Source organism: Cibotium barometz, chromosome 5 (assembly GCF_041138505.1).
Source record: "Cibotium barometz isolate CiBa-2024 chromosome 5, ASM4113850v1, whole genome shotgun sequence".
Lineage (NCBI taxonomy): Eukaryota > Viridiplantae > Streptophyta > Polypodiopsida > Cyatheales > Cibotiaceae > Cibotium > Cibotium barometz.
In genome coordinates, this window is record NC_141050.1 from 15524694 (window position 1) to 15535327 (window position 10634).

At 42.2% G+C, this 10634-nt stretch overlaps 1 protein-coding gene across 1 annotated transcript; it reads left to right on the forward strand.

Moving 5' to 3' along the window:
* The first annotated feature begins 4209 nt into the window (after positions 1-4209).
* On the forward strand, positions 4210-7024 carry LOC147638111 (pyruvate dehydrogenase E1 component subunit beta-like). The gene is made up of 5 exons (XM_086798021.1): positions 4210-4471; positions 4799-4924; positions 5128-5240; positions 5685-5728; positions 5809-7024. The coding sequence occupies exons 2-5, from the start codon at positions 4807-4809 to the stop codon at positions 6779-6781; spliced, it is 1248 nt and encodes a 415-aa protein (XP_086654147.1). The 5' UTR covers positions 4210-4471; positions 4799-4806; the 3' UTR covers positions 6782-7024.
* Positions 7025-10634: the final 3610 nt, after the last annotated feature.

Consider the following 10634-nt stretch of genomic DNA (forward strand, 5'->3'; position numbering starts at 1 on the left):
GTGACAGGATAAACTTGCCAATGTCCGCCAAGTCCTCCTTAAGCTGCATGTTGCCCTTTGCTTCTGTTGCCCCACTGCTCCCTTCCTTGGTAGTCCTCACCTTCGGTCTTCTTCTCCCCAAATTTAAAGGCCCTTTTCTTCCCCGATGTCACATGGTCCTTTCCATGTCTGGAACTTGCCTGTTCTTGGGGCTTTTCAGCAGGCAGCTTCTTCTTTGGGGCCTACATCCTCCCTGTGCCTTGCATCCTCCTTTTTCCCTGCATCTTCTTTGTGGCCTTCTTCCTTCTCCTTTCCAGCTCCTACTTGTGCCTTGAACAGGGCTCTTAGATATGGACCAATTTTCATTTTTGTATTTGGGCAGTTGATTTTCCCTATCTGGTCCTTCAGGTTATGATACAACCCTCTGCCCATGCCACCTTTGTTCCAGCTTCTGCGGCCTTCACCATCCCGAAGGCCTTCCTCGACATGCAATATGGTTTATGGGTGAGATTGATTATATCCACCACAAAACACATTTACTTTTGTTAGTCTTCATCCATCGTGCTCGTGATCTTGAACTCTTTGGCCTTGCCCTCTAGCAACGGGCCAAACTCCTTAATTAGATCCTCATCATCGACTGGTTTGATCTTAGCCTCCCCCTCAGCCCCACAACAATTTGAATACCTCGAAGACATACAAAAGGGTTAAACACTCTCTTCTCACGTGATGGAAGTGTGATGATGTTTGACTCCTGTAGAGCAGTAGCTGCTTGCTCTGCAGCCTTGAAGTTTTGCTGAAGCTTCTCCCAGGGCAGCTCCTTAAATTCCTTTAATCCCATCTTTTCCAACCATTGGCATGCCTATCCGCCTCCTTGTATAAGGTGGACGAGAGGTACTCGAACTCCACCATTTTTTTGGCTTCAAGTGTGCTGGGGTTGAGGGACAGAAGGTGGGGGTGAAAGCAAACTTTAGCAATAGAAGAGTTCAGAGTGCAAGGTAGCACGAAATTTTTGCACAAAAGTGATTTACGAATTAGGCCTTCCATGGAGAGGTATCTAGCCATTATCATGATGCACGCCTCCCTTAGGTACGACCATAACTTCTCAACATCTCCATGATTTTCCCAAATCCCTTTCAAAATCTGACTATGAGTTCCTACTGCACCATTTACGAGGTGATTGAGAATAGGCGACAGTGACATGACACGTTTCCCTTTCCATTCATGTACCCTTTTTCAGGGCGACAACCTCTATTTTCTCGCCAACTCCACGCTGCTCTGCCAGTTGGCTCCTTGATTTCTGTGCACACTATAATCATATTTACATATGTAATTCCTAATTTTGGATTTTGTTGTTTTCTATTTTTATTTTCTCCAGAATCCTATCCTGATTTTTTATTGTGACTGGACTCGAACTCTTCTTGTTGGGATTTTCCGGCTCTTGCTTGGACCCGGATTCGACCCGGATTCTGCTTGTTGGACATTCTTCGGATCTGGATCTAGATCTGGACACACTTTTCGTTCTTATTCTAGCATTCTTCCATAATAAAACTTCAGCCCATTCAATCACCAGTTTCCTTAGGCTTTCTCCATCCAAACTTGCCAACTCAAAGGTTCAGGTCAACAATTTCCTGACAATTCTGAATGGGATTGTCCATCTCATTTTCAATTTTCCTGGGTGTGGTCCCAAGTTTTGAATGTAAACAGTTTAAAACTTTTCAACTGTGAAAAGGTGAGGGAGTCTTGGATAAAACAAGCCCGAGCCTTAAAAGTTGAGAGAGTGCTCAACACTATGCTTCAGCTACTTGGCCCGAATAAGCAAGATAAGAATTTGGATTCTGTATGTGTGTGTGTGTGTGTGTGTGTGTGTGTGAGTTCCTTTCTCTATTGTATGTATGTTGCATGTGTGCGCACGTACATGTGTGTGTGTGTTGTATCTTATGTGTATCTTTGTGTGTTTTGTGTGTGCGCATGCATGAGAGTCTAGTCAAATAATGTCCCATTGCCATGCCTTCACACGAATAAAAATTCCTTTTCGGACTTGTCAATGGTGCTATGGCAGCAATCTTGCTTGGATCTTTATTCTAGCCAAGGGTGAGAAAGCAGAAGAGGGATCAAGGTTTTGATTTTGGTAAGTAGATGATGTATGTACGATTTTCACAAAAGAATGTGGTGGCTGCTATTGATATTAGGAAACCTTATGTATGTCATATGAATAGCTATAGGATTTAATAACCATTGTACACAGGTATCTTGCTAGTGTTGAACTTTATATGCACAAATTTGAAAGGGAAAATGTTCGGTTTTGCAATTACTTCAAAGACACTTGGTTAATGATTCATTCTAGCATCTTGAAGTGAAGCCATTAATCATTGAGTGTCGAACGATGTTGATGTATGCCAGTGTTTTACCAATCGATCTCTTTGAAGTTAACTTTATGCAAAGTTTTTGAGTGTTACAGGATGGAATGCCACATTATTATGGTTGTTTTGCACATGCTACCCTCTTGAAAAATGTTTTAATAGTGTTACCACGTGTCTATTTCAGGAATCACGTTATCACGACTCATGAGCTCCTTTTATGAATCTAATATGGTGGGCTAGTTTGCTACATGCATTTCATGCCTTTTGAAGTTTGTTTTATGGCTCATATATGTTAGATGCTCTCATGGAAAATGGGTGTGCTAAAAAGATTTATTACCTTTTGGTTTTGGAATCCCATTTGATCACCCACCACGAGAGTGCTTTTAGGGTGCTCAGAAGCTATGTGTAAATGTTGTCCCGTGTCTACGCCTAAAGAACATGCATCAGAGAAGTACTTACTCTCACCCCACGCCTTCATAGGTGCACTATGTATATATTTTTTACGCTAGACCCCTATTGCCATGGAACAACTACTTCCGCTTTGGACTTGTGAGTGGTTTGTAGCACCAGTCTTGCTTGGATCTTTGTTCTAGGTTGGGTGAGAAATCAAAAGAGGTTTTTTGAGGTTAATTTTTTATTCTGGTATGTTAATGATGTACATACATGCACATATATGCATATGAGGATTACGTAGGCATAGTATGCCTAGTTGCTTCATGCTATTTAGCATCTAAGCTTGGGTGCAGAATCATTGCTCTTCGTGTCATGAATGAGTAAGATTTTTTGATGATTATTTACTGGTTGCTATTAGTTTTAGGCAAATTATATATGTGTTTCATAAACATCTATATGGGATTTGATGGTAAATTATTTCTGTGCACATGTAATTTGGGTATATACACTAGTTTACAAGGAGGAATGCTTAATGGTTCATTCTAGCATCTTGGTGCAAAGCCATTGACACTTAAATGGTCTTACTGATGCATTGCAACATTTTGCAAATTACTCATGTTAGAGTTAATTTTTGTGTAGATTTTTACTTTTAAAGGATGCCACCATTGCACTATGGTGTTTTGCTAATGTTGTTCTTTTTTGTGAAATACACATAATGTGCAGTTTTTTTTAAAACTTCTTCAGTCATTTCATTAAATGGTAGAAAGCCATGTGTGGCTCACTTATGTATTTTTGGTTGTCTTGCTTATGTACTTGTACATGAGCAAATTCACAAAGTAAGCTTGATGATAAGGTTATTATATGTATTTTTGTGGGGCATAGCTCGGTAAGTAAAGGTTACCGTCTCTATCATCTTGCTACCAAGTGGATTATTGTTAGATGTTGTATTTGTGGAAGATGCAATTCTAGCCCTTGCTTTTATGTAAAAAATAGCAAAATATACATTTGCAGAACATATTCGACACTCTCCTTCCATTGTTCAATGCAGGACACATTGATGTAGAGCATTTGGGGACTCAAAGGAATGCTGAAAATCAGCTCACACAGGTTAAAATCCAACATGTTTTTTCAGTCCACAGAGATCAGCCTATTGATGAGACAAATGTGGATGATGGAGTTGATGAGGAAAGAAGAGAAATTGAAGAGTCAAAAAGTATGCCAAAATGGCTAGTGCAAACACTACGTGACCTACTCCTTTGCCTAGCAGAACACGTGTAGGTTCTCATCACGCATTTCATGTTGATGCAAGTCATGCTCTAATTGCCAGTTTATGTAATGAATAAGAAATTGTCTCTTTTGATGAAGCAAAGGAATCAGAAGAGTGCTAGAATATGATGCTTTACTACTTGGGAGAGCTCATCATACCTACGAATTCATAAGGTTTTATTTCAAGGACTAGTTAATTATTATTTTAGCTATGTGGAGATATGCAATTAAGAGAGAGAGGAGAGAGAGAGAGGGGTAGGCGATGAAAGCAAGGCTTGCAGACTAAGCACATGTTGGCCTCATCTTTCTGCCAGTTCGGAGCATGAGTTCGCCTGAGAAATTGATGGCCTCCACTTTGTCCCCTTCTTCTGCACACCGCGCTTAAATTTCCCTCGCATCCCTCAAACTTCCATTGTCATCAAACGCAAGCGCCCCTTTTCGAAGGATCTGCGAGAGGGCAGGTGCTGAACCTGGTAAGATCGTATTTCCAAATCAGGGCTTTGTTCAGGGTTTTAGCTGAGATAGAGGTTTAACTACAAAGATAAGATAGTTAGATCGCTCACGCTGAGATCAAATTAGGGTTAGCTTGCTCGCACAGAGTTCAAATAAGGGGTTTCTTGCTTGCACAGTGATCAAATTCGGGTTAGCTTTCCGAGACAGAAACTCTCTCTCTCTCCCCTTGTATATATTTCAAAATTTATCTTATTCCAAAATAGAGTTTATACAACATATCTGGTTTGAGAGAGAGAGAGAGAGAGAGAGAGAGAGAGGTGTTTTCTCTGATTAGGGCCTTGGTGCAGGGATCGACATGATGGCTGCAAGCACGGTGCATCTCATTGCCGGCATCACTGTTGCCTCCCAACTCTCATCCTCCTCTTCCTCACACCTCAGCAGGCTGCAGCTCTATTCACCGCTGAAATCTCGCGGTCTGTAATGACATACGTTGCATGCATGGTTAAGCTTTACATGCATTGTTTGTGATGTTCTACACATGCATCCTGAGGCTACGTGTTTAGCTTTTTGAACTCTATATTCAAAGATTTCCATTAGGTTGCTGTCATATGCAGGTTCATGCTATCCTTCAACCTTCCCACTGACATGCACCACATCTTTTCTCTGTTTTTTTCAGATGTAAGTAGAGGCTTTTGTGTCATAGGAGCACTTGGAGAGGATCATGGATCTCTCTGGCCTCCTTCTTCCACTGGACAACGAGGAGCGAAACTTGTTGCCAATGCAGTAGCAGTGAGTTTTTCACCATGATATTTAGCATGGATTCTGATTCAGGCTGTGTCCCATTTTGATCTGCCTTGTCGATGACTTGCAATTGTAGGGTGTTTACACACATCTTTTTGGTGGGCGGAAGAAGAACAAGATGGATGGTTTTTCTTCCCTGCCTACCATTATCAGATCCTTCTATCCAGTAAATGGACAGCCATATGTGTGTAAACACCCTTAGCCCACAACTTGCCACAACATGACGCATTGAATATGTTGATCAAACATGCCTGTGTATTTGTTTTCATATTTAGACTCAACCTGGTTTTTCATCCATTGTGAAGATATGCTTCGTGGCTCTGTTTACATGCCTGCTTGGCCCGTCTTTGGGTATTTTCCCAATTGTATTGGCACGTTGAATTGTGAGAAATCATGAAAGGGCTAGAAAATGATAATTTTGATGCCTTGCAGGTTAAGGAAGCAGCTGCTGCAAGCCCTACTGCTGCCAAGCCAGGGTAAGTTATGGAGAGGTTATGCTTGGTAGCTTTGATGCTTTTCTTAATTTTTTTCCTTTCTAACTCTTTATGGGGACCAGGCATGAACTTCTTATGTTTGAGGCTCTTCGCGAGGGCCTGGAAGAGGAAATGGAAAGAGATCCTCATGTTTGTGTCATGGGAGAAGACGTTGGACACTATGGAGGTTCATACAAGGTGACCAAGGGTTTTGCCGAGAAATTTGGAGATTTAAGGGTGTTGGATACTCCTATCGCAGAGAACTCTTTCACTGGAATGGCAGTCGGGGCAGCCATGACAGGTTTGAGGCCTGTTGTGGAAGGTATGAATATGGGTTTCCTATTGCTAGCGTATAACCAGATTTCAAATAATTGTGGCATGTTGCATTACACTTCTGGGGGGCAGTTCACTATCCCGGTCGTGATTCGGGGCCCAGGTGGAGTGGGTCGACAGCTGGGTGCAGAGCATTCACAGAGACTGGAATCTTATTTTCAGTCTGTCCCTGGCCTGCAAATGGTTGCTTGCTCTACCCCATACAATGCAAAGGGCCTCATGAAAGCTGCCATCAGGAGTGAAAACCCTGTGATTCTTTATGAACATGTGCTGCTTTACAATTTGAAGGAAAGGATTCCGGATGAAGAATATATATGCTGCCTCGAGAAAGCAGAGCTGGTTCGTCCAGGCAATGATGTCACCATTTTGACATATTCACGCATGCGGCATCATGTTTTGCAGGCTGCAAAAACTCTAATCAATAAGGGATATGATCCGGAAATTATAGACATCATTTCTCTAAAGCCCTTTGATCTTTACACTATTGGCAACTCAATAAAGAAGACGCATAAGGTGCTGATAGTTGAGGAGTGCATGAGGACTGGAGGGATTGGTGCAAGTCTCAGAGCCTCAATTATTGACAATTTTTGGGATTACTTAGATGGACCTATTATGTGCCTGTCTTCACAGGATGTGCCAACGCCTTACGCCGGGCCTTTGGAAGAAGTGACTGTTGTTCAGCCACCTCAAATTGTCACTGCTGTCGAGCAGCTTTGCAAGTAAAAGATCAACAGCAGTGGCTTCATGTTTTTACGGTCCTCGGTTGCAGCTGTGCTACTAGGTTAAATCTCAGCTGGGAAAACCAATTGCTAGCTCATTTAATGCCTAGTATTTTCCAAGTTGGCTATTCAGATTGCAGGTAGTGGAACCTCTTTCATTTTTAAAGGCGTATGGAGGGTGTTTTAGCAGTCCCATTGTTCTCTCACATTTGAAAGAAGGTTTTTATTTGAACACTGGTTTAGATGTTGATTAAGACTATTTTTTTGCTTCTTTCAAAGTTCTGTTACTTCATGATTATGTCTACCCAGTCCTAATGGTGCAGTCCTACAAGTGCTTACTTGTGGTTGATAGAAGTTGTAAGGTCTGTTACAGTCCGACCATTTTTTGAAGTGTGGCTTCACATGCGTCTAGTGGACGAGTGAAGTTGACATGGTTGGTAATGGTCTGCACAAAAGAGATGTCTGCGAAGTAGACATCATGATCTGTTGCTACTCATGGTACAACGAGTGCTATTATAATAGCGAGTTGAGGTAGAAGAGATGATGGCATTGGTGTGGTGCTGAAGGGACGCATGCATGTACGTGTGCAGTGCTGCAATGAGGCAGGAGAGGTGGTCGAGGCTTGGGGTCCTTAGCCACACGGCCTTAAGGGCCTTGGGTATTAATTAATGCCCATGTGTAGTGGGCATTACTTCGATAGATAGCCAAGATAGATTTTACTGATGTCCCCCTATGATTACATCATGGCACTATTTAATGGACAAAGAACCGAAGTAGTAATACATAGAGAACAACCAGATGAGGGAGCCCTAGAAGACCCCCCAAAATCTCTTCCACATAATCTCTTGCACCAAAGTTTGGAAACCTTGTAAAGACCAGTTGTTCATTTGGCCAAAAATTGAACCCTCAACAATTATTGAGTGACTAGCATAAAAAAGCATCATCACCACACTGTGTCAAGTGGCCCTATAGAGAAACCCAACCATCAAACAATTAGATGAGCCCTAGAAGAACCCCAACCAGCAACAAACAATGACAACTAGCTGAGCATCATCACCATTGTGTCAAGTAGCCCTATATAGACAACTAGATGAGCCCTAGAAGACCCCCACAAATAGAGGAGACAACTAGCTGAGCCCTAGAAGCCCCCCAAAATCTCCTCCATCATAATCTTTGCACCAATAGTTGTTCATCTGAATCAAGAACCCAATATTAACCTTCACAAGGCAAGCAAGGGCAGAACCAATCCATCTACAACACTAGGAGACTGGGAACATGGATTAGGTAATGAAGATAAAAGCTTTAAAGCCATTGCCTCCAAAATCCTGGGAGATAATAAAATAGTGCCTCTCTCGAAAGGGCCTATACACATTCCATACACCATTACTGGTCTTGATAGCTATGTAAGTGATAATGGTCATACCCCTAGAGACAGCATTATTGGTCCTAATAGTAGCTATGTAAGTGATGATGATCATACCCCTAGAGAAATAGTCGGACTCACCACCTTCCTCTTCTCCCAAGTTTAGATTTATGTTGACTCCGTGATGCAAGGAAGACCAAGCCTATGGAAGCCCCTAAAGGATTGGATGGATGGAAGACTAAGAGAGAGCATGTAAGAACCACTGCCTTAAGACTCCTTAGATGAATCTGATGATGACAAACTCGCTAAGGAAGAGGCAATTCACCAAGCTTTTCCAAAAGTACCGATGAATAAATTAGTATCTACTTCAAGAGTGATGACATGATGTCATACTTCCAATAAAAAATAAGGACAATTACATCACAACCATCCTAGATGGAGGGGCTGGTGCCAGCATTTATTACCAAGTAGCAGTGCTGGGAGAAAAGTGGGGGGGAAACCTTCACTTGACACTACCAACCTAGTAGATAAGCTTGCTAATGAGGCCATAACGAAAACCATGGGGGTTTTGCACAATATGAGAATCAAGGCCTTTGGCCTAAGTTTTTGCCACTCTTTTATGACAATGAACTTTTCTCAGTAGTCCAACTCTTACGATTGTTGCATTCCAGGTAGACCCTTCATGAGAGAGACAAAAATGGTTCATGATCGGGACATGAACCATATCTACATGTAAAAAAGGAATGAAACCCTCAAGGTAAATGTGAGACAATTGAGTGTACAGTTGATTCTAAGAACGGAACCATGATCAGGGAGGGGGTTATGTTGACCACATTGGCTAACATTACTCCGAACACACGAAAACATTAGGGAGGGGGTATGTTTAACCACATTGGCTAAAATTTGGGAGGGGGGTAACCACATTGTCTAACATTACTCCGAATGCATGGGAACATTTTCAAGCCATATTTTTTGTATCGTGCAAAACACTTCATGTAAATTATTATGGGAAATCTCTGAGCTTATGACTTATGTAATGCCAAGAGAGGCTTGGCAGAGAGCGAGCTTGGTCAAATGAGCTTCTTGTATAAAACTCTCTTAAAATATGATATTCTCTCACTAGCCTTCTACAAGTAGCTCCTCCCATCTTCACCACCACTACAGCCTTGCTTTGTTGCTCAACCTAGCCTAGCTCAACTCCTCCTCCACCACCATCACCGCTTAGCCCAACTCAGCTCCTCCTCTACCACAACTCCACTCTCTCTCCCTATCTATTTCCCTCTGAACATCTCTCTTGTTCCCGCTCTCTCCCCATCTTGTCTTTGTCTTTCTCCCAGTCTCTCTCTCTTTTTCTCCATCACCTTTAACCCTCTCCCTATCTGTTGCCATCTTACCATCTCCTCCCTTGCATCAATGTAAGTCACTTTTTCCTCCCAAGTCTCCCTCATCTTGTCTAAGATTTTGCAAAGTTATATTAGAAAGATATCAAAATCCTTGTTCTCTCTCTCTCTCTCTCTCTCTCTCTCTCTCTCTCTCTCTCTCTCTCTCTCCATCACCCTTAACCCTCTCCCTATATGTTGCCCTGTCACCCTACCCTCCCTTGCATCAAATTTTTCACATTCTCCTTCCAAGTCTTCCTCATCATCAACCCAATCTCCCTCTCTCTCTCTCTCCCATGTCTCCCTCTTTCTCCCTCTCTTACCCTCTTCTCCCTTGCATGATGGCTCTCACCTCTCAGTCTTTTCTATCATGGTTGCCACTTGATACATTGTACCAAACAATGATAATAAGGGAGCCATTGTTATCAAGGATGTTGTCACAAATCTTGGGCGATAAAGTCTCATCTCCATCTACTTGATATTAATGTGAAAACATGAGAATTTGTACCTTAGCTTACACAGTAATATGTAAGGTTTTACTATTGAACAATTCCTTTGTAATGAAGGGGCCTTGGTTGTATGAACCCCATTTCCAAAAGTTCCTCCACTTGCTTTGCCACCTCCTCCCACCCACTCAACCTTTGAAAGCCTATAAGGAGGCTTATTGACTGGTTTTTCATCCTTCTCAAGCTCTATGTCTTCTCTAGTAGGTGGCAAGCATTTTGGTGCCTCAAACACATCTTTGTACTCTTGCAACAAGGCATCCATCCCTTCATCGTGTATTTGCAACACATTTTCCTCTTCTTGATGACGAGTGAGTTGTAGCATGTAAACAAGGCATAAGCTCTTCAACTCTCTCTTCATTTGCCTCATAGACACCAAGGTTAATGCATGGCTGAAAATTCCATCCAAACATAGCTCTTTGCCTTCATGCATAAACCACATTTTCATGTGCTGCAAATCCATTGAAAACCTACCTAAAGTGTGTAACCAATTGCATCCAAGCACCACATCAGTGGGCCCCATGTCAAGCACAATCAAACGGGTGTCATAGGCATAATCGGAAGACAAAGAAATCCTTGTTGTTGCAACCCAACTCTTACTCAACTCATGCT

Bases quoted from the DNA above. Each gene is read 5' to 3' on its own strand.
- LOC147638111 (XM_086798021.1), top strand. From the start codon at position 4,807: ATGATGGCTGCAAGCACGGTGCATCTCATTGCCGGCATCACTGTTGCC. The intron at 4,925-5,127 runs GTCTGTAATGAC...TGTTTTTTTCAG, and splicing joins TTCACCGCTGAAATCTCGCG to ATGTAAGTAGAGGCTTTTGT. The intron at 5,241-5,684 runs GTGAGTTTTTCA...GATGCCTTGCAG, and splicing joins TTGTTGCCAATGCAGTAGCA to GTTAAGGAAGCAGCTGCTGC.